Raw genomic sequence first — 24693 nt, 5'->3', positions numbered from 1 at the left:
AGATTATTCCCTGAAGACCTTAAAAGAGCGTACTACAGGGATACTGCCACATCGATGTTCATAGCAGCACAATTCACAATAGCTAGACTGTGGAACCAACCCAGATGCCCTTCAATAGATGATATCAATGGATTAAAAAAATGTGGCATTTATACACCATGGAGTATTACGCAGCACTAAAAAATGACAAAATCATGAAATTTGCAGGGAAATGGATGGCACTAGAGCAGATTATGCTAAGTGAAGCTAGCCAGTCCCTAAAAACAAATGCCAAATGTCTTCTTTGATATAAGGAGAGCAACTAAGAACAGAGCAGGGAGGAGGAGCAGGAGTAAAAGATTAACATGAAACAGAGACATGAGATGGGAGGGAAAGGGAGAGAAAAGGGAAACTGCATGGAAATGGAAGGAGACCCTCATTGTTATACAAAATTACATATAAGAGGTTGTGAGGGGAATGGGAAAAAAAACAAGGAGAGAAATGAATTACAGTAGATGGGGTAGAGAGAGAAGATGGGAGGGGAGGGGAGAGGGGATAGTAGAGGATAGGAAAGGTAACAGAATACAATAGTTACTGATATGGCATTATGTAAAAATGTGGATGTGTAACCAATGTGATTCTGCAATCTGTATTTGGGGTAAAAATGGGAGTTGATAACCCACTTGAATCTGATGTATGAAATATGATATGTCAAGAGCTTTGTAATGTTTTGAACAACCAATTAAAAAAATAAATTAAAAAAAAAGGTTGTCAGTTCTTTCATCCACCAGCTCAAATAAACTGTTGAGTCCCTTTAGTGAATTTTTCATTTCAGTGAGTATACTTTTCAACTCCAGAATTTTCATTTGGTTCTTTTAAATAACTTTTACTCTTTATTGATATTTTCTATTTGTTGATACATTGTCCTCATGCCTTCCTCTAATTCATTAAGAATCATTCCCTTGAGTTCTTTACACAGATTTGTACTAGCTGCTTAGACGTCTGTCCATTAAGTCCATCATCTAACCTAATCCAAGAGCAGTTTCTATTGACTGCTTTCTTCCTCTATCTATGGGCCATACTTCCCCATTTCTTTGAACATACATTTTCTAAAAAATTGCAGCAACTCCAGCTACTGATTTACTATCTCCACCAGGATTATTGCTATTATCACTTGCTGCTTGACTGTTTATTTGTTTAGTGACATGGATGATCTAATTCTGCCATGTCCTATTTCTCCTGCAAAGTTCAGCCATTGATGTTCCTAGTCAGATTGTTTCACTCTTGTTTATATTTTCTGGCCTGTCTACTAATTGAAGCCATTTATTGATTGAAGATTATGCTTAAACTCCCTCAGTTTAACACACAGTTTGACTGTGTGTTATGGCTTACATTCAGAGAGGTTGCTTCCTGTCCCCATATTCCCCTCTTGATCACTGCTGGGATGGTATTGTTTGGGGAATGCATATAGGTCTTGTAGATGGCCAGGGATGGCTGAATTATTTTTAAGCCTAACTCTTTAGAAGTTGCCACTGTGACAAAGTAGCTCTTTGGCTCAGTATTTGGTCAGAGGATGGGCTTAAGCCCCTGATGCCAGGGAACTCTAACCTGGGTTGATGGGTTTGTTGTGTGTTGTTTGGGAATATTTTTGAATCTGCCCCTGTCTTTCTCTGATTGCATGGTAGCTTAGCACATGCATAGAGCCTTCCCAACCTGCAAAATCTTCTGAAATCAGGAAGGCTCTTCTTGGCTGTAGCTCTCTCTGATTATCTTTATTACACTTCTGGCTGCTCTGCTGTTTCACTTGCATCAGAGCTACCAACCTCCTCTTAATTGCTCTACACCAAGATCTTCATTATTTTCTATAACACCCTTGGGTATGAAGTTCTCGACCATGTTTAAAATAATCAATTCCCTCAGTCAAATCTGCAGAGCTCTTTGTCCTTCTGACCTATCTTTGTTTCTGGGTAGAATCACTGTCCCTCGAAGTTGGAGGTAGGAGGAATGACATCTCAGGAGGTGGCAGCTGCTGGTGGTATAACTGATTTCTCAGCTTGACCTTTCTCAGCATGGAACCTTCACTCTCTGAGCCAGCTGGGATGGGAGTGATTGGCACCTCAGTATTCTCAGCCTCCAGAGCCTACAAGGAGATGGAGGTTGGTAGGGAAGAAAGAGACCTGGCTCTCTCTGCTGAGCCTACCTGGAATACAACTTCTGCACAGGGATAAGAAACATCAGCAGCCTGGGCCTCCCAGAATGAAACCACAGTCCCAAATGAAGTACTGGAGAAAGACAGTCCCCATCTTCTTGGCCACATATGCCCTGGAGCTTCTCCAGAATGGAGTTGGTGTGGGGCAGGTGAGAAATGGAGTGGACCATGGCTCAAATGGCACAGGTTCTTGCTGTTCTAATATTCCAATTTTCAGTATTTTTTTTTCATTTGCCATATGCTCTTAGGACAACTTATGGAGACTTAAAATGATTAAAAAAAAAAAACACCTTTACCAGTTAACTTTCTGTTTTGCTGAAGAAAGTACCCACTGAGTTTCATTCTGGAAATCCCACCTCGCTTCTGCTTTATCTTGAATCTAGCCTAGTATTTTCTACCTGCCTTATAATTAATTAGTTTTGGTAGTGAAGAAACATGGGAAAAAAGCATTCTTAAAATGTTGTATTATCCTTTCCCTTTGTATCCATACACATGTCAATACAGTCTAACTACCTGGCCCGTATGAATGACCTAGTTGGAATATTTGTAATTCTTTCTACCAGATGAGTCTGGAACAGTGGCTGGCACAGAGGAGGAAAAATAAAAACTCCTGAGGAAATATTCACAGAATATTTTGCTTTTGCTAAGTAAGAATAATATGAATGCAGCAGATTATGTACAAAATTAACATGAGATACTCTTGTCCACTCCTTTCCCCCAAAGAGTTTACATTTAAGATATAATTGGGAAGAAAAACTAAAAGCATCTTATCTGTGATACACTCATTGTTAATATTTGATAGAGAAGAAAGAAATGAGCTGCCTCCTCCACCCCTCCCCCTCCCCTCTGCTTTCATCAAATAAAGCTGGTCTTCACCACTCATGATCTTGCCTGCCCCAAACATAAGTCCCTTTAAGGTTGGCCTGCAGCAGACATGTGAAAGGGAAGGCTTCCCCACTTCCTTCTTGTTAGGTCTTCATTTTGTCCATGAGACTCTCAGTGTTTGCAATGCAAGCCGTCCCCACCTTCATTATTTGGGATATCTTTCCACAAAAAATAACATGTACAAGGACAATTACTAACCCAGACCACAGAGCCAGTTTGGTACAGAATCCACCTGTATCATATCTCAAACAATTCTAATGTGAGCATGACCCAGGCTGATGTTTCCACAGGAGATGCCCTGGGAATTCTAGTTTCCAACACTGCAGTTCCGTGCAGTGTCAAGACAGAGAGAGAAAAGATACTCTCTTCCTTCCCTTACTGTCTCCCCACCTTCCAGGTTACCCAACATCTGGGTAAGGATGGCTGAGATCTCCTGTGGCTCCAGAGAAATGAGAGCAAAGGAGAATGGTCCATGAAATGGGCATCCCAGGGGACCAGGAGAGGAAGGAAGGTCTAGAGTATGGCATTCAGACAGAAGCAAGAGGGAGATGAACTGGGATCTGGGATCAGTACTGTGAAAAGGATGAAGTGGGGAGAAGGGAGCAGCAGCTGGTAAAAGAATAATAACAACATACGCATGAGGACTTCCTAGATTCTGAGAGCTTTGCATGTCAGTACATATGTGACCCTCACAACATTGTTATGAGGTGGGCACTAGTATTAGGAACTGAGGAACAGAGGTGTCAGATAACTTGCCCAAGTTGATAGCTAGTGTGACCCTTGCTCATCACAACTTGGTCCTGCTGCTTAGGGGAGGGCTTTTCCTGCTCTGTCCCCCATTCATCCACCGTGTGGCTGATCTAGCCAATGAGAGAGCCTTTACCTATTCTACCCTTCTCCTGTGTTCAGAGGCTGGAAAGCTAAAAGCAGCACTCCACAGATTTTTCCTGGAGTTGGGCTCTGGATGCTAATTGAGTTTTGAAAATTAGAAATATTTGCATAAGGACTGGGTAGAGCTCAGTGGAAGAGTGTTTGCATAGTATGCATGCTTGCCACACTGCAAAAAAAATGTTTTAATAAATTAAAGAATGGGAAGTAAGAAGGAGGCTGCCTTCCTGCTGCTTGTGAACATTTCTGTTGCTATACCCTGTCTCTGATTTCCTGAGTACCAAGAAATTGCTGGTAGGACTGCAAATTGATGTAATCACTTTGGAAAATAGTATGGAGATTCCTTAGAAAACTTGGAATGCAACCACCATTTGACCCAGTTATCCCACTCCACAGTTTATATCCAAAGAACTTAAAATCAGCATACTATAGTGATGCAGCCACATATTGATGCAGGCACATATTGATGATCATAACAGCTCAACTCATAATAGCTAAACTATAGAATCAACCTAGGTGTGCTTCAAGCAAATGTGGTATATATACACAATGGAATATTACTCAGCCTTAAAGATAAATGACATTATGGCATTTGCCAGTAAATGTATGGAACTGGAGATTCTCATGCTAAGTGAAATAAGACAATCCCCAAAAACCAAAGGCCAAATGTTCTCTCTGATACGTGGATGCTAACACACAATAAAGGGGTAGGGAAGGAAGAATAGAAATTCATTGGATTAGACAAAGGGGAATGAAGGGAAGGGAGGGAGGATGGGATTGGGAAAGACAGTAGAATGAATCGGACATCACTTTCCTATGTTCATATATGAATACAGTGTAACTCCACATCATGTACAACCACAAGAATGGAGAGTTATATTCCATGTATGTAGAATGTGTCAAAATACTCTCTACTGTCGTGTATATCATGTGTATTTAAAAAGAACAAATAAAAAGAGCTGGGGTGGGGGGCTGGGGTTGTGGCTCAGTGGTAGAGCGCTTGCCTAGCACATGTGAGGCCTTGGGTTTGATCCTCAGCACCACATAAAAATAAATAAATAAAATAAAGGTATTGTATCCATCTACAATTACAAAAAAAAATATTTGAGAGAGAGAGAGAGAGTGTAAGAGAAAGAGAGAGAGATGGCTGTGGAGGCAGCAGCAGTATGGTCTTCCCAAAGCAGGGCCTGATCATGAACATGATTAACTCCATGTTGTCTGGCTCCCTCTGACCTATTCTTTTCTGAGTTATTCTTTCCCTTGGCTTATGTTAAATTCCAGGATCATGAACCCAATAGATAAACATCTAGTGACAAAAAACAAAACTTCCCCCTGAGCCCAGGCACCTTCCTTATTTCCAATAAGATGCCGCATGACCAGTTCCAGGATAATGATCAACCAGATCATGACCTCACCAAGATGGCCAGCTCTGCACACCCCCTCCACTCTTGCCTGTCTCTTCCCTATTACCCACAAAACTATTGCTGACACCCCAAAGTCAGCCCTGAGATCTGCCTTCCCGGTGCTACCCTGAGAATAAAGGCCCCTTCCTGCTTCACGGCCGCTTTCTCTGTTTGATTTTCTATTCAGGGTGAGCAGCATGGCTGGCCCTGTTGGTATCCACCTCCCCTCTGGGGTCAAGGCCTTTGCCCAGGATTCTGGTAGCTTCCTGACCTTTGTATGGTGCCTCAACAGTCCTGGCCATTCCCCTGAGATCTCCCAAGGAGTCCAGCCTACTGCCGGCTACTCCAGTCTCAGTGACTCAGTTTAGTGACCTCTTACCTACAGGAAGTCCCTTTCTGTTCATAATACCTGGAGTATATCAGAGAGAATATTCAGCCTTTGGTTTTTTGGAATTGGTTTATTTCACTTAGCATGATGGCCTCAAGTTCCGTCCATTTACTGGCAAATGCCCCAATGTCATTCTCCTGCCCTGAGCCCTGACTAATGCTCTTCTCTTCTTTCTCTTTCCTTCCCTACAACACTGGCCATCAGGGGAAGCAAGTGGCAGATGGAGAGGAGGAGGCAGGAGAGAAATGGGGCAAATCCATCCCTTCCTTCATTCATCCACACATTTGCTGCACACCTGTTATGCTCTAACGATCAGGCCAGACACCTCCTCCTTCCACCCTGCCCCCAGTGACTCTTACTAGGGAGGATCCACAAGGGTACAAAACGCGTGAGGAAGGAGTTTATGGTCTGCCATGTCTGCAGTCTGCATATTCTAGGCCTTCTCCCTAGAATGCCCCATTTCCTTCTCCCACCTACCTGACAGGTTCCCAGACCCTGTTCAGACACCACTTCCTCCCCAGAACCAGAACCTGAATCCACAGCACTTAGCCACAGAACGGGGAGCAAGAGTAGCATTGGAAAGACAAGAGAGGGGAGGTGACGAGGTCCCAGCAGGACAGGCCCAGGGAGCATTCCTAGGTCAGCCAGGGGTTCAGTTATTAAAGTGCAGGTCAAGCAACTCTGACAGAAAGAAACTCCGTCTTTTCTCAGGAGGGAATTTTGTTTGGAGGACTGAGAGTACACTGGGTTCTGCTCACTTACCTTGGCAAATAGGGAACGAGTAGGAACCAGAGCGGCAGGTGTCACACCGGGGGCCCTCGACCCCGGGACGGCACAGACACCTTCCGAGGTCATCGCATATTTCAGGGAGAACACCTTCCAAGTTACAGTCACACCCTGCAAAGGACAAGAGACGTTCAGAGGGGGCCAACCCCCTCCCTGCCTTGGCTAATGTCTCCCTTCCTCCAGACTTCTGTTGTGGAAACACAGGTTATGAATAATCTATGGTTTATAAATATTCTTAATCCAGAAGACAACATCTTAAAGGGAAATAAATATTCAGGAAAAGTCAGAGATAGCAATTTAATAGATTCTCATATAATGGCAATTGGGAATTAAATATACATATATATACCTTCTACCTTCCAATTCCTATTCCATGCCAGATGTGGCTTCAGAGGCTTCCCAGGGACTGTCTGACTCAGTACTCCAGACACAAGGTCTTTGTAGCAGCCACACTTCTTCAATGTCCCATTCAAGCACTTTCCTGCCTCAGGACCTTTGCTCAGTTTATTCCCTCTGCCTGGCATGCCCCTTCCCTGCCTCTTGACACAATAGCTCTTTGTCACCTCTCAAGTGTCAGTTCGTATGTCAACTCCTCAGAAGGTCTCCCTGAGCTGTCTGTATATATAAACAGCCAAATGTCTTCTTTGATATAAGGAGAGTAACTAAGAACAGAGTAGGGAAGAAGAGCATGAGAAGATGACTAACATTAAACAGGGATGAGAGGTGGGAGGGACAGGGAGAGAGAAGGGAAATTGCTTGGAAATAGAAGGAGACCCTTAGGGTTATACAAAATTACATACAAGAGGAAGTGAGGGGAAAGGGAAAAATAATACAAGGGGGAGAAATGAATTACAGTAGAGGGGGTAGAGAGAGAAGAGGGGAGGGGAGGGGAGGGGAGGGGGGATAGTAGAGGATAGGAAAGGCAGCAGAATACAACAGACATGAGTATGTGAATATGTAAATCAGTGGAAGTGTAACTGATGTGACTCTGCAATCTGTATACGGGGTAAAAATGGGAGTTCATAACCCACTTGAATCAAAGTGTGAAATATGACATGTCAAGAACTATGTAATGTTTTGAACAACCAATAAAAATAAATAAATAAATAAAAAATAAACAGCCTCCCCCTTTTTTCTCCTTATTCTTTATCTTATGTTCTCCTTTTATAACACTTTGGCTTTGGAAATCACTGATTGACTTGTGGCTTTCTTTGGCCGAAAGAATGAGGCAAAAGTTCTATCCTGTGACTTCTAATAATAGGTCACCACATACCTTGAAGTTTCCATTCTCACCTTCTGGGCATCCTGACACTATCATGGGAGAGACCCAGCCTGGTGCCATGGACCCTAGTCCCATTGCATTATATGTCTCAATAAATAAATATTTCTCAAAAACAGAGGCCTGTTCCCAGGCATGGCTGTCACACCTGTAATTCCAGAGACTTGGAGAGGCTGGGACAGGAGGATTATAAGACCAGCCTCAGCAACTTAAATCTCCAGTACCAAAAAAAAAAAAAAAAAAGAAAGAAAAGAAAAAGGCCTCTTGCTTGACTTTACTATAAATATATTAGTTATAAAGTCAAGCAAGAATCCTGTAAGATAGGTATGCATTTAGAATTCAATAAAAAGAGGCTCATAAAGAGTATTTAACTTGCCCAAGGTCACACAACCAGGAGGGCAGAATTAGGACTTGAATCCAGGTCTGGCTAATTCCAAAGCCTGCCTTCTATTATACTAAGAATACAAAACCGATTTTTTTTTTCCTTTCAGTACCTGAGATTTAACCCAGGGACGTACTACCACTGAGCAGCATCCCCAGCCCTTTTTATTTTTTGAGACTTGAGTCTTGTCAAGTTGCTTAGAGCCTCGCTAAATTGCTGAGACTGGCCTTGAACTTGGCAATCCTCCTGCCCCAGCCTCTTGAGCTGCTGGGATTACAGCCATGCACCACCATACCCAGCCCTTTTAATTTTTTATTCTGAGACAGGGTCTTGCTAAATTTCCCAACTGACCTTCAATTTGCAATCCTCCTGACTCAGCCTCTAGAGTCCCTGGAATTGCAGGCGTGTGCCACTGTGCCTGTCACAAATGGATAATTTTAAAACCCACTTTCAGGGTACTTCCTAGATTGTTATATGTATTTAAGCCAATCTCATATTGACAACAGTTAGATTTCTATCAATGACATTAGCATTTAAATGTGCAACATGCTCTCCTGAGTAGGATCAGGAGAGGCTCAAATATTTGGGTTTAGCCTATTTATCAAGGGAGGGAGTTTGATGTGTTTTTGAGAGATTTTCTATAAAGGTTAAAATAATAGATAAGGTAAAAAGTTAGCTAAATTCCTCCTATTTTCCTTTGCCCTAAACTTTTAACCTTTCAGATAAAAGATTAATAACAAAACAAAGAGGAGGAGAGGGTCATTGTCTTATAGAAATGACCAGGACACATTCAAAACAAGAGAAGCCTTGAACCCAGGCTGGCATGACTGTCCCTCACAACACCTACCCCTGTCCGCTGAGAATGCCACAAGGAAAGAGGACATTTTACCATGAATCAGTCTGGTGTTAAACCAAGCTTAGGGATTCTGTGAGAAATCTGGACTTGACCTTGGCGCTGAGGTTCCAAGAATCTTGATTTATAACCGAATCACAAAGAACTTCATATATCTCATCACTAAGGCTCAGGGACCCCATCTCAGGAGAGTCCCTTGAATTTTCCTCTCCTGCCAGAGTTCAGGACCACAACCTTGTTTGCCTGGGTAATTTTGAGATCCTCCTAAGAAGGCCGACGGCATCCTATCTCAGCCTTTTCATTCATTCTTCATGGTGTGTCAAGAGTGATCTTTCAAACCCATGAAACTTTTCAAATCACTTCCCAGTTTTAAGACCCTCTAAGGCGACCCAATGCCACCTCAAGACACAATCCAAAGTTCTTCACATGTGTGACACAGTAGCTCCTTCCAAATCTTCCAGGCAACCTATGTAGCATCTTCATGCACATTAGAAAAAGGATGTCTTCCTGTCGCCACAATGAAACCATCGTTATAAATATGCAAATCTGCAACGTCTTCAGAAGTGATGGCATCCCTTAGACAAGGCACAGCTGTGCCTCACAAGCCCGCATATCTGAGCCTGGCAGCTCATCCTAATCCCATAGATGTCCTTCCCTTGAACTTGTCCCCGCTTCCCACGATTCAGCCTGCCATCCCCTCTCCTATCCCTATGCCTTCTCTTCCCTGCCACTCTGCCTCTCTGCCTGGCTAATGGCTCTTTGTGCTCCAAGACACGGCTCAGAATTCTTCTCCTGCTCTGGGGAAGCCTGCCCCTCTCTCTCCCTCCCTTCCTTCCACCGTCTGGCTTCCCAGCTACCTCTCCTGCATGCCCACAGCTTCCTGTTCTTCCCAGTACTGCTCTTAGCTCCTGCTCTTCTGTCTACCTGTCCATGTCTCCCCTTGGGAGCTACTGAGGAGCATAACAGGGAGCCGCCTGGTCGGGGCCTACTACAGAGCAGGCCTTTATCAAAGTGTAATAAATGAAGACTGCACTAAATAATTAATTCTGCAATTCTCAGTAAAATTCTATTTTAGTGGAAAAGCTTCCAAACTGAGCTCTCAGGATTAGTTTATCCGTCTCTTAAGCCTTATCTGGCAGGTCTCCAAGCCAAGAGTGACATCCCCTCTCTGTTGGTCAGAGAGATGCTCAGCCTGGGGAAGGCATAGCCAGGAGAACAGGCCCTAGAGATCATCGCCCCAAGCTCTTTGGGGTTTCCCCTGTTTAGCACACCCCTCAACCCCAACCACTCTGACCTCAGAACTTTGGTGATGGCAACGGCCCATCCTTACAAGGTGATTGGGGGAATCCAAACCTTTTTAAAATCTTTTTTTTTTAATTTTTTATTGATTATTTAAAGCATTACATAGCTCATGATATATCATCTTTCATACATTAGACTCAAATTGTGTTTTGAACTCCCATTTTCACCCCAAATATAGATTGCAGAATCACATCTGTTACATATTCACATTTTTACATAATGCCATATTAGTGTTTGTTGTATTCTGCTACCTTTCCTATCCCCTACTATCCCCCCTCCCCAAATCTTTATGAAGAAACCTCATTCAATAATCAAACTGGGAGCCATGTCTTTAGGCCGAACACACTGTTCATACGATCAGCCCCGTTTGCCTTAATTTCCTTGACAAAGGAGCACCCGGTCATTCTATCACCACCACTGGCTGTGCGTACCACCGCTCTTTGGACTTGGAAGACAAGAGTGTACACAAACCCATAGGTTAGGGTCCCTCTAGAGAGTATGTTTGGGCACCCATTCTTTTTGTTAATTCCAAAAGGGAACCCTTGAAGATGTGTTTACTATAGGTTGACTTCCTAAGAATAACTCTGAGATGGAAATAACTGATCATTTGTTCTGGAAAATTCTAATAATATACAAAGTCATGAAATGTAGTGGGTTATCTGAACACATTCCCATCTGCAAAACTGACCTCCTCATTTGTTTCAGCTGCTCATGGCTGGGATTAGATCCAGGGTGCCCCTTCTTCCACCATATTTTAGGAAGCTGCTGTGACTAGAGGATCTGACCAGATTAACTGTAAAGAAGGGAGGTTTATTTAGGAGTTCATGGTTTAAGAGGTCTCAATCAATATACAGCCAGCTCTGTTTCCCAGGGGCTCTAGGTGAGGCTGAACATCATGGCGGAAGAGTGTGGCAGAGGGAAGCAGCTCACATATAGTGATCAGGAAGCAGAGAGAGAAAATCTCCACTCTCCTGATGCAAAATATATACCCCATAGTCATGTCCCCACCATGAACCACTTCCTCCAGCCACACCCCACCTGCCTCCAGTTACCACTCTCTTAATCCCATCAGGGATTAATTCACTGATTAGGCTAAGGCTATAACCCAATCATTTCTCCTCCAAACCTTGCATTGTCTCTCACGTGAGCTTTTGGAGAATGCCTTACATCCAAACCATAACACACCACCTGAGGATACCAGAATCTGAAGATGTGCTAGTCCCTTATACACAATGACAAGTATTTATAACATTTAAAATAACCTATGCACATCCTTCCATGTATTTCAAATCCTCTCTAGATTATTTTAAATATCTAATGCAATGTAAATGCTGTATAAATAGTTGCTGTACTGTACCACTTAGGGAATAATGATAAGAAAACAATTTGTACATTGTTCGGTACAGACACTTTAAAAATATTTTTAATCTGCACTTGGTTAATCTGCAGATACAGAATCCATGGATGTGAAGGATTAAGTTACTAGAACAGTAGTCTCAATCTTGATTGCCCATTAGAATTTCCTGATAAAATACCACTGCCTGGGTATGGAATTCCACACCCAGAGATTCTGATGTAATCCTGGGATCTGTATATTTTGGCTCAAGGGCCAAATCTGTCTTTGTTTTAGTAAATAAAGTTTTATTGGCACACAGGCAAGCTCATTCATTTGTATGTTGCCTGTGGTTGAGCAGCTGGGGACCTTGAGACAGAATCTATAAGGCCCGCAAAGCCAAAAATCTTTACTATCTGACCTTTCATGCTAAAGCTTGCTGACCACTAAAATAGGAATTTCTGCTAACTAGAGCAGCAGTTATTAAAAAGAAGCAGGCATCCGAATCATCTGGAAACTGTGCTCAAAATACAAGCCTGGGCTTCACTCCTGGAAATTTAGATTAAGATCTCAGGTGACAGACAGGAATTTATATTTTGAAAAGCAAAGCATTCTAAAACAGCTCCTGCTTAAAAGCCATGATGTTCCAGGACATAAAATCTTCAATGGGCCTTAAAGAATTAAAATTCTCAGGAGTGGAGGGGGGTGCCCAGTATTATCCAGTGCTATGCATCTCCTGGCAGTTTACAAATTTGAGCCTCTGATACTCATTGCCAGAAGTTAGGTCCACAAATGTGTGTTTTCTTGATGTATTAAGAGAAGACGACACTGAAGTGGGTATGAGTGTTCAAATTCTCACACGGACCTGATTGCACTAACTGAAGCTTCTCTTTCTCCAGGCTGTATTCCAAGGCTGCCCTAATATTTTTAAATAAACATCCGAATTTCCCTTCAAGTTCACTGAAATTTCTTTTCCTGAAGTCACTGCCAGTCTGCTTGGGAAAAGGAAGAAACTGAATATCAGTGGGAGTACTGTAATAGACTATAAAAAGGACACCTACAACATTCTTGTGGAAGAAAACCAGGGGTGTGTGTTGTAATCAAGGCTCAAACATTAAGTTCCATTCTAGTCAATTTACAAACATTGAAGGAAACGTGTGCTGATTCCCACCATGGGAAGGATACCTAAGTCTGTCTGTACAGTCAGGAATTACAAACCAAGTCAAGCATAGCTGCTGTCTGGAAGTGCTCAGCAGGTGTCTCATGATGGCATATGGACAGCGTAAGACAGCACCCCGTCAATAACACATAGCCCCATGGTATGATCACAGGAGTCGGTTATGGGTAGGGTAAAAACTAAAGAATAAGAGGAGGAAAGTAAAGGTGACTCGATATTTTTTTCCTACTGGGAATTGAACCCACAGGTGCTCTACCACTGAGCTACATTCCCAGCCTCTTTTTATCTTATTTTATTTTTAAATTTAGAGATGAGGTCTTGCCAAATTGTTAAGGATTTAAGTTGCTGAAAATTTCTTTAAGTTGCTGAGGCTGACCTCAAACTTGCAATCCTCCTTCCTCAGCCTCTTGAGTTACTAAAATTATGAACATCCACCACTACATTTGGCCCAGACTCACATTATAACAGAGCTCCTGTGAATCCTCACTCAAGTGCCACCCAACAACCCTATGACATTTCCCAAGCCCATTTATGTCCCCTTACTCCAGGATGACTCTCACACCTTCTCCCTCCTCCATCCCAAGTCCTCAGTCTCATCCTTACTCCTTGCCCTTGACCTTATTTCTGAGAGAGGAACAACACAGGAGAGTTTCTGCAAAAACACCTGTCTGTCCCTCCCTTAGTCCACGCAATCCACCTTCTCTTTTTTTCAGTTTTTCCATCTCAATAAAGGGCAACTTCTTCCTTTTACTTTTTAATTATGTTTTTTAGGACACTACTATAATTATATGTAATAGTGGGGTTCATTGTGACATGTTCAAACATGTGCATCACATAATTTGTTCTATTCCATTTCCCAGTGTTTCCCCCTTTACTCTTTGCCTCCTTCTACCTGGTCCCTTTCCTAATTTTACTGATTTCCCTTCAATTTGTGTTTTTATTGGTGTGTGATAATTATACATAAAGTGGGATTCATTGTGATAGAGTCATACATGCTTCATTTCATTTCCAAGTACCTCCCCTTACTTTCCTCTCCTCCCTCTCCATCAATCCCTTTCCTCTTCTCTGCCATTCCTCCTTCTATTTTCATGACACCCTCCCCTTCTTTTAATTCCCTCCCCCACCCTTCTAGTTTTTTCATATGAGAGAAAAAATTGAACTTTTACATCCTGAGTCTGGCTTATTTCACTTAACATGATATTCTCCAGTTTTATCTATTTACTGGGAAATGACATAATTTCGTTCCTATGCCTGAGTAGAACTTCATTGTGTGTATACACCACATTTTCTTTATTCATTCATCTGTTAATGGGCACTTAGTCTGGTTCCCTAACTTGGCTAATGTGAATTGCACTGCTGTAAACACTGGAATGCATGCATCACTATAGTGTGCTGATTTTAGTTCTTTGGGGTAAATACCAAGAAGTGGGGTCGCTGGGTCCAGGTGGTGGTTCCATTTTTAGTCTTTCGAGGAATCTCCACACTGCTTTCCATAGTGGTTGTACTAATTTGCAGTCCCATCAGTGATGTATAAATGTTCCTTTTCCCCACATCCTCAACAAAATCTGTTATTATTTATATTCTTGATGATGGCCAATCTCACTGGGGGGAGGTTAAATCTCAGTGCAATTTTGATTTCCATTTCCCCGATTGCTAGGGGATGTCAAACTTTTTTTTTCATTTATCTGTTGGACATTTTGCATTTCTTCTTTTGAGAAATGTCTACTTAGCTCTCTTGCCCATTTATTGATTCCTTAACAATGAGTCCTCTCTTTCCTTCATGCTCCACTCCCAGGTCAACAATGCCTAACAAAACCTCTGGGTTCTCTCTGGGGATCACATCCTCCATCAGTCCATTTCTCCTCTGCTCCACTGACACCACCTGGGATGAGCCACCATCATCTCCTCTTCATGGATAATAGCAGTGGCCTCCATTGTGTCTCCCGGCTTCTCTTCTCCATCTATAATTTGTTTTCAACACAGTGGTCATCAAGACCTGCCGCAGTCTTGGCTGGGCACAGAATCACGAGCCACCACACAGCTTTGTAGATTCAAACAGCAAATCTTTATTCCCGAACTCACACCGGCCTCCACACACGTTCTGGGGCAATCCCAGTTCTGCTGCCACCCAAAATCACCTACTCCACGAGGCTTTTTTCCCAAAATCCTCTCTGAATCTCACGAGAACTCAATGGGAGCTCAGGCAGCAGGAACGCCCTAATTCCAGCAGCAATAATCCTCAACATCGAACTTCCCTAAAATCCAAGGTCTTAAACCGGGAACGCCCTAAACCCAAGGACCGGGATACTTCCTCAAACCTGATCAGCTCTAAACCCGGATCCGCCTTGGTCTTTGAGCAAGGTCACCTTACATGCAATGTCAACAGCGAAATCATTAACATGGGGTACGCTAGCAAGGAAATTTTGATGCGTCATTTCTACTTGGTAATGGCCCTCAGCAAAGACCCATATATCCAATGTCACTTTGTGCACAACTCTCCATGCCTCCCAATTCCTTCTGAGGAAAGAGTGAAGTCTTCACAGTGCTGACAAGGGCCTGGTCCCCAGGGATGCTCTCCCTCACTCCACTGTCACACATCTAATTTGTGGTTATTCACTGGACACTCCTACCCCAGGGACTTTGCGGTGGCTCCTTTCTATACCCGTCCATTTCAACTTGCAAACCTCACACTCCCTAACCTCTCCCTCTGCCTTATTTTTCCCACAGTGCTCATCGCCTGCACCCAGACCTTGAGTTACTATAAGATTTCAGAGCTCAAACTCCTCTGCCAAGGAGAGCTCTCCAGAGGCCCCTTCTCTGCCACTACACCCTGGACATGGCAGGAGGAAGAGTGCTCATGTCCCACACACTTCACACCACCTTGTCCGTGATGAGATGAGCAACACCAGGCCTCTACAGGTGCCCTGGGTGGAGAAGCAAACTCAGGGGCTGAGCTGAGTATGACTCAGATGGGGCACAGAGGTGGGCTGTGTGTAGTGTGCCCCTACATTGGTACAAGCATGTCCTGAATGAGGTGGGCCCCTGGGTGCCACTAAGGATTAGTGCAGGAAATAGCCACAGCTGCAGAACCAAGCCTAGAGGCCTGCAATCTGCTCATTATGAATTAGTTTATATCTATGGTGCAAATGGCTCCCCGTTAAAAGCAGCACCCTTGTGTAGGACACAACTCTGAATATGACAGTCAAATATATTAGATATTTTGTTTTGTAGTGACACACACACTAGTGTATGTGTGTGTATATATATATATATATATATATATATATATATATATATATAAATTGGCACTGTGGTACATGCCTATAATCCCAATGACTCAGAAAGTTGAGGTAGGAGGACCACAAGTTTAAGGCCAGCCTCAGCAACTTAGTAAGGCCATAGGCAACTTAGTGAGACCCTGTTTCCAAAAAAAAAAAAAAAAAAAAAACAGCATCCTTGCAGGGCACAATGACACATGCCTATAATCCCAGTGACTTGGGAGGCTGAGGCAGGAGTATCATGAGTTCAAAGTCAGCCTTAGCATGGCCCTAAGCAACTCAGCAAGATCCTGTCTCTAATAAAATACAAAAAAAATGGATGGGGATGTGGCTCAGTGGTGAAGTGCCGCTGGGTTCAATTGCCAGTACTAAAAACAAGAAAAAACAGCACCCTTGACTCCAATCCTGTGTGTGTGTGTGTGTGTGTGTGTGTGTGTGTGTGTGTATTCACTCCAGGAAAACTGGATTTTTTTTCCTTTTTACTGTTAAATCCCCAGCAGCCAAATTGATGCTTTGCACAATGTTGGGCATCTCAAAATACTTGCAGAACAAGTAATCAGGTAGATATAGCACCACAATTTCTGGGTCCTCATCTCTCTACTGTACATTCCTGCTACTCTCAGACTAGGGGCTTTTTCCTAGCTGTAGAGGCTCCCCAGCCTTCCTGCAGGCCTTCTCTAAGTGCCCAAGGCAGGCCCCTACTGGCTGCAGACTGCTTCACAGGGATTGACCTGAGGAGGTAGCACTTTGTCTCCTGGAGTTATTTAGAGGGATGCCACTCCAGGTGCCACTACTACCCTTGTTGACTAATGCACCTTTACAATGGCTCCCTCCACTCCCTGACCTACACCCTTCCTAGTATTTCCTGGAATCATCTCCCGAAATAAATGACTTACACTCAATTCCCTTGTCAGGATCTGCTTTTGGAGAACCCAAACAAGTATAGCACTGAGCAAGCTAGTAATATCTAATCCAAGCCCTGTTCAGTTTCCTTAATCAGGCAGTGCCACAGCCAAAGACAGGATGCAGTAGAGAGTGGTAGGTAGGGAGCAGGTTGATTAGGACAAGGTCCCTGACCTGAACTTGGGCTTGGTGGAGTGCAGAGGAAGATGGAAAAGATAATAAAGCATACCATTTTTATTGATGTTAAATCAAAGGAGAGGTTACTTGCCTTCTATATTTCCAGCTTCTGGATCTTCTAGACTTGGAGTAGAAACAGGAGAAGCAGGAATTTCTATAAAAATACATAAAGAATGATTAAGGAGATGGTAAAGTAAAACATTAAGTTGTGCTAAGTAGGAAGAAGCCCTGTCTCACTTAGTGAAAGTAACACATAGAAATTAATTTGAAGAAAGGCAATACTGCTCTAGTTTACATGTGCCTGGTGACTGAAACTTCCCTGATCAGACATTCTCATTTGTAGATTAAAGAACAGAGATAGATGTTTTGTGCTCATAATAGTTCAGTCTCAGACTAAACAGGGACAAATGTGGCTTTTCTTTTTTTTTTAGTGGTTATTTTAAAGCAAGATTGAGACTAGCTTTTTTTTTAACGTTTTCTTTCAAATTTCTTGCCCTGGAATTTTGTTTAGACCATAAAAGTGATTCAGATTTCTCCTTCTCCCTTTTTTTCTTTCCATTAAAGACCAGGGAAATTTCTGCCCTGCTTCTATTCAATAATCAGACTGTAAATTGATAAGCTCCTGATGTGGGACCATTGTATTTAGACTTAAGACTTTGCTTCCTTTAAATATATTTTATCATCCAAACTAGGATAACCTCCACAGTGAAAGTGGGTGCTATTTTAATAACTGTCCTGGGACAGCAGGTATTAACTGAAACCTAGAGTCACTTCCTTCATGTGTCCTGCCCCATGCTTCAGTAAACTTTTCCTGTGTCAGATCCACAGGAGTCACAGGGATGGAGTTACAACCAATGGTGTGGGGGTGGGGGCTCTTCTTGAGATAGTGTTTCTTTGTTCAAACTGAAAAGTGCAGATTTTTGCATTGTTGCAAACAAACAGAACGGATACTCTGTCATGGTTTGCATAGCCCATTTCATACTCCTCTTTTTCATGGTCTACAGAATTTCTGATGTCTTTTCTCATAAAGATGCTGCAGGGTGGAGGTAGGTGCCCTGATAAATGGCCTGTTCTATAGCAGTAAAGAGGAACTACAACTCCCTGGCTCCCAAAATATGACACATACTATATGCAAACGAATATCTGGAAGCTCATGACATATCTTCTAGATTTAACAAGAAAAGTCATACACAAGGATTAATACTAAGTTGAAGTTCCCAATATTTGACCTACTGAAATGGCTGTGTCTGTTGCTATATTATAATATCTTAGAGTTAAATAGGACTAGAATTATAAAGCTTATGTTCCAAACCTTGGGGAACACTTTCACGTAAATACAATCTACCTGGCTCCATTTCTGTCCCTCTCCCCACCCCATCCCACTACCCACAGGTGTTACTGCACAAAGGCCAGCAATGGGCCAGAAAGGCTGGCCTCTCCAGGTACTCACTCAAGCAAAATGGGAAGTTATAGTAACCAGCGGCACACTTCTCACAGTAGTCTCCATGGAAATTTGGTTTGCAATGACAGTGGCCTGAGCCCTGCTCACAGTCATCTGCATGCTCAGGGTTACAGCTGCAAGCTAAGAGAAATAACAGATTCCAGAGGATCAGTCCTTCACTGCACTTCATATCGCAAGTATGTCTCGAGAGCTCCCAGCAATGTTTCGCATGTGGTCAGTGGTCTAGAGTTACCCTTGAAAGGGCACAGTCTATTTCCCACTTCAGACCTCATTGGCGGTTCTCACTGAGTAAACATCATGGGCCATCTGAGAACAGCTGTCATGAGCACCCACACTGAGAAGCTCTCAAGAAGTCAGTTATTCCACTGAGCATTGCCCAGGTCACTGAGCAAGGGGCAAAGCCTGCACACACCACAATCAGGGGGACTGGCTGGGTGGGCTGTTCTGTGGGTTCTAGCAGGTCTGTTGGGCACAATAAGCCAACCATGAATAGCACAAAGTGGCCATCAGTATCCAGTTGTGATGTGCACACAAGTGTAGGTGCCTAGACATGGATAGATAGTGTGTGGCCACAAGATGATGCCCATAATAATCTCTAGTATTAGATGGAGTGATATCGCATGCTGAAGGCAGAGTTTGCTAACAAAGATGATTAGTAGCTTGCATTTCAAAAGGACACAGTTGGAGTATAAGAGGTTTGATACAGTCCACTGCTTGGGGCTTCCCTTCATCCAGCAGGTTGTTACACTGGACTCGGAAAAAATACTGTCATAGCTCATCTGAGTCCATGTCCTGATGTCCTTTTCCTGATTTGTTTATGACAGATGTGTCCTATGAGTCCTTTATAGTAAGCTTCTAATACCACTTCAATGATGACTTTGAAAAAATCTAGGATTGTGGTTTTTAAGAGTGAGGTTCCTAATGCAATTACGTTCGCAATGTCCTCTTTTCCTTTGTGATGCCTGTTCTTTGTGGTCATAAGACAAGAGATGGACATGCTTTGCAGGACACAGGGAAGAAGGAAGGAAAGCATAAATACTTTTGTTTAACAACTAAGAATGCGTGGGGTCTCTCTCGTCCAGCGAGGAGGTCCATGGAACAGGGTAGAGGAGAGTGTAGCTGCAGAGTTGCTAATTAAGACCTCTGGAGACCAAGCAGGAAGCAGGTCTGATTTTATTGCGCAGTTACCATGTATATATACTCAGGCAGTAGCTAAGCAGATTACAGCAGCCACCAATGCAATGTCTGCTAATCTTCCTTGCAGCGACCAATCGAGGAGTGGGCCATGGAGCAAGTGCAGGGACTGCAACACATGGCCTCATGCCCAGGGCTGTGCCTACAGGGCAAGTGGACTATTGCTCTCGAGCCTAGCAGGAGGGGAGTAGCCTGCCACTCAGATGCCCTTAACGTACGCCATGTATGCAGTACTCCATGCACTTGTCCCCACATAAGAATGCCCTAGAGAGAAATAAAGACTTTTCTTTGGACTTTAATGTCCTCAAATGTTCATGATATACTGAATTTATTTGGGAGTGTGGGTAGGCACAGAGACCAACTTCAAGACTGGAATTGTTCTCCACTGTGACAACTAGACAATGTAAAAGAACAGTGTCAAATAGACTACAGGTTGTGCCTACAGGGCAAAGTCCATAATCTGACCTCAAACCAATAATTCCACCAGGAAAAACTAGCATCATTCTTCTGTATAATAAAAGTGTCATGGTATAGTTGTGCCAGGCAGAAATGAACCACATGCTGGATCTATCAGTTGGTGGCTGAGTCACCCAGACCAAAATATTCAACTACCCAGATCGCTTGGTTTCCTCATATCTAAAAATGAGAATAATGACACAATGTACTAAGTTTGTTATAATAATTAAATAAGACCTCAGCACAGTATTTAGGTGGTGCCTTGCATAGGGCAAGTGCCCCATGAGTCACAGAAATTTTAAATACTATGACTATTTATTAAATTCTTATGACATCACTGCTATGTTGTTTTGATGTTAATTTCTAACAAAAGTTGAAATTCCTGGAGATCATAGAAATATGTCAAAAATGGAGGGACTCCTGGGTGCAGTGGTGCATCCCTATAATCCCAGCAGCTTGGGAGGCTGAGTCAGGAGAATCGCAAGTTCAAGACCAGTCTCAGCAACTTAGCTAGGCCCTAAGCAACTTAGCAAGATCCTGTCTCAAAATAAAAGATATAAGGGGCTGGGGATTTTGCTCAGTGATTAAGCAATTCTGGGTTCAATCCTTGGTACAAAAAAAAGAAAAGAAAATGGAGACACTAACATTTATTGCAGACCTAGGGTGACAGGCCAGATGTTAAATATTTTCCTAAGTACTTTTAATACCATTTTACTTAATCTTACAAAATATACTATCAGTTCCAGGGCTTGAAGTGATTATGTAACTGCCGGAAAAGAGTAAAAACAATACCATGAAGAGAGAGGGAAGGAAGATTGTCAACCCATCAGAACCGAGTCTGACCACTTCCTTAACAGCAGTCTACACAGGCCAAGATACACAGAGTTGAAATAAAACTTACGGATGCAGCCATGAGGGGCATCGATTGGAACCCCATAAGGGCGGTAATAACCCTTGGCACACTTTTCACAGTTCACCCCAGCTGTGTTGTGCTAGAAAGAAACCAAAGAAACTTAGAAAATACTAGAAAAGCCCAGTACTCTTGATTTTGTGCTATTTACCAAGAGAAATAATTCTGTCATATTCAATTGAAATTTCAAAGTCACTAAAAACATAAACATTGATCTTGATCTTGGGTCTCTGAGATTTGCCAAAGCACTTTGACTTAATCTTGGCTCTAAATGTAATAATAATAATAATAATAGTTTTTTTTACCCAGTGGAAAAGGAAATGAGGAAAGTTCCATGAACTGGACAACCAAACCTTTCCCCTCTAAAAAAATCATTTGCTTTAATGAAGCACTCAACACTTGAGTGAGAAAAAACCTCAAGGACTAGCCCCATGGCTTCATTCAGAAGAACTGATGAATGGATAATAAACCACCTTTAGGTTTAACTGAAAGAATAAAAGGTCATGTGTTCATTTATACCTTTTCCCATTTTTGGAAAAAATAGCATATACATACAGACAGACCTCTGTTTCTAGTCATTCTAATTTTATCTGCGCTTTAGTCATGAAACCATTTCCCAGACCTTTCTATGATGTGAATGGAAAATGTAGGCATGGGTCTCATGCACAGATCTTATTTTGAAGTATAATACCAGGCGGCTTTTTCTAGCTTGTGGTTCATCCTTATAATTGCCACAAAATCAAATTACCCAACATGCATCATCAGTTTCCAAGAACTATACACCATGGGTCTAGCTCAATTTTGCTTCTAATTTGGAAATGATTAAGAAGACAGTGTTCTTTCATTAATGAAAGGAATGGCAATAGAAAATTAACAGGAACAAATATAACAAACTTTGACGCACACAAAAGTCTGCATAGAAACACAGTGGGAAGAACAAAGACTCATTTTCTATTCTCTTCCCTGTTTCAGAGGATTTTATTAACTACAGACTTTTATTTATTACTACTCCTTGTCCTGTGGGCTAAAATCTGAATTCACTTTAATGCTGAGGTCAAAACCCATGCTGGCCACTTCTCTGGCTTAATATTTAAAAGCACAAACATCATGGGCAAATAAGAAGCAGCTGCAGCCCACCCTCTCTTCCCATCAAATGCCAATTAACCCTCCACTCTGTTGCTTCCTGTTGTGTCTTATCGTAGAGAACATCGGTTAAGCTTGGCTGCCAAATTTTTTTCCAATTGGAGTAGAAAATGAGAAAGTGTTTGTTGTCTGAGGAGGGGCAGTCTAAGCTTTCCCCTCTACCACAAAGCATCTTCCAGGGAGAAGTTATATTTTTAAAACACAAAGAATAATAATAAAAGGCTAAGAGAGAAAGAAATAATGCCTAGAGTTTGCAGATGGAATAATGCCTAGAGTTTGCTTAAAATCTTGGGTGGTTGTCTAGGAGCTTCAAGGCCCAAGGATCAGATGCATCATTGTATACATGAACACCATGGTCCTAGTTAGACCAAGGTAAGGTCAAGAACCAAGGACAGGGGTAACTTCATAATTTCTAAATTAGAGGTTCTGTGGGGGGGGGGCTTGCTTGAAAGAGTGGATGCTTGAAATGTAATTTGCATGACAACGTAAGGTGAGAAAAATCTCAACTCTCCAAGATGAAGAGTGGAGTAGATGAAGATGAAATCTCTGGGGGCAGGAAGCCCATCCCCCACCTACCTCCTCCTTTGGCTTCACCCAATCTCATCTCACTCTTGACTTTCTGAGTCTAACTTATTTCACCTAACATCACACTCTCCAGTTCATCCACTTCACAAGTGACAGAGTTTCATTCTGCTTTATGAATGAATAAAACTGCATTGCGTGTGTCTGTGTATTTGTGTGTCACACACACACACACACACACACACACACACACACAATTTTCTTTATTCATTCATCTGTTTACAGACCCCTTGGCTAGTTCCGTAACTTGGCTCCTGTGAATTGTGCCACTGTAAACATGACCAAACTTGGTCACCTTGGAGCTCACCAAGTCAGCTGGCCCAGCTGCACCTCTCTCCTTCTCCATACCCAGTCAAGGCTCCCAAGTCTCTCTGTATGTGCATAATACAAAGTTAAATTTGCCCCCAAATGAGAACCAACTGTCCCAACATCATTTTTATAATGTTTATCTTTCCTTTCCATTAAAACTGCCATTTCATCTTAGATAAATATCTACATGAATTTGTTTCCAGATTTTCTATTAGGTTTTATTGGAATAGTTATTCCTGCATTGAGTCATACTTAATACAGATTCATGATATTTTGAACATCTCAGAAGACTAATTTCCCCATAATTGTTTATCTTTTCTAAACTATTCTCATATATTCTTTGATCAATAAGAACTTTAGAATCAGTCTATCAACCTTCATAAAAGTTCTGTTGGAATTCTTACTGTGATTACACTGAGTTTATAGATTGGTATCACAGAAATAGTATATATATATATAAAATATTAAGTGTCTGGAAACACATCATGCCTCTCCATCAAGGTCATCTTTTATGAACTTCAGTAATGTTTGATAGGTTTGACTATTGCTCCACAATCAATTTTTTTTCTATCTGTCATCTCTTGGATCTCTCTAAGTCATTCTAGCATTTCCAGCTGTATATCCCTACAAGTATGTGTTTTTGCTTTCTAACTTTTTGGAATCTCATGAAATTCCTGATCTGTTGTTGACACTCTTTTCTAAAGTTCATGCTATTATGGATTCTAAAAGGAGGGTGTATTTTTTTAGAATCTTTTCTGACATGTTGTAGGGCTCCTTGCAGGAGGGAACAGAGCCAGCTCTGCTCCGCGTGCTCTCTGAAGCCCATCTCTCAGTTTCATGTGGAGTTTGTTTGTGAAGGAGACAGTTTGTAAATAGTGAGACCAAGGGCTGGGGTTGTGGCTCAGTCGTAGCATGCTCACCTAGCACATGCAAGGCCCTGGGTTCGATCCTCAGCACCACATAAGAATAAATAAAATAAAGGTATATAAAAAAAAAGAAAAAAATAGTGAGAACAAATACATCAAAGACACAACCAACTGGGGAGTAAGCTTAAGACTTAGATAAAAAGTGGTGTCTACCAAAGAGGTTAAGCTTTGTTTCAGTTAATGAAGATAAAATATCTTCCAGCATCATTTCAAACAACATTAATATTCTTCAATCTCTGTTAAATACATCAAGGTTTCACTAAAGAGAAAGAAATCAATTTCAAAATGTGCTTCCAGTCTTCTTTCATTGCTCTTTTCCCTCAACATTTTATTATGGAAAAATGTCCAGTTTTACAGGGGACACTTAAATACCTTCCACTGGAAGTATGCCATTACTATTGTACTGTACTTGCCTTATCACTTAATTCTCCATCTACCTACTCCTCTCTTCATCCACTAATCCATCATATTCTATGCACTTCAGAGTAA

At 42.1% G+C, this 24693-nt stretch overlaps 1 protein-coding gene across 1 annotated transcript in view; it reads right to left on the bottom strand.

Moving 5' to 3' along the window:
* Window positions 1-24693, bottom strand: part of LAMA3 (laminin subunit alpha 3) — a 244899-nt gene that overhangs the window by 151294 nt on the left and 68912 nt on the right. The window contains exons 9-12 of the mRNA XM_081263355.1: window positions 21236-21326; window positions 18673-18804; window positions 17314-17376; window positions 6515-6649 (exon numbers count right to left, since the gene is read on the bottom strand). Coding sequence (XP_081119481.1) covers window positions 6515-6649; window positions 17314-17376; window positions 18673-18804; window positions 21236-21326 — 421 coding nt within the window. The remainder of the gene's footprint in view (window positions 1-6514; window positions 6650-17313; window positions 17377-18672; window positions 18805-21235; window positions 21327-24693) is intronic.

This window comes from Spermophilus citellus, assembly GCF_964194105.1.
Source record: "Spermophilus citellus genome assembly, chromosome: 12".
Taxonomy (NCBI): Eukaryota; Metazoa; Chordata; class Mammalia; order Rodentia; family Sciuridae; genus Spermophilus; species Spermophilus citellus.
This window is presented reverse-complemented; position numbering and strand designations above follow the sequence as displayed.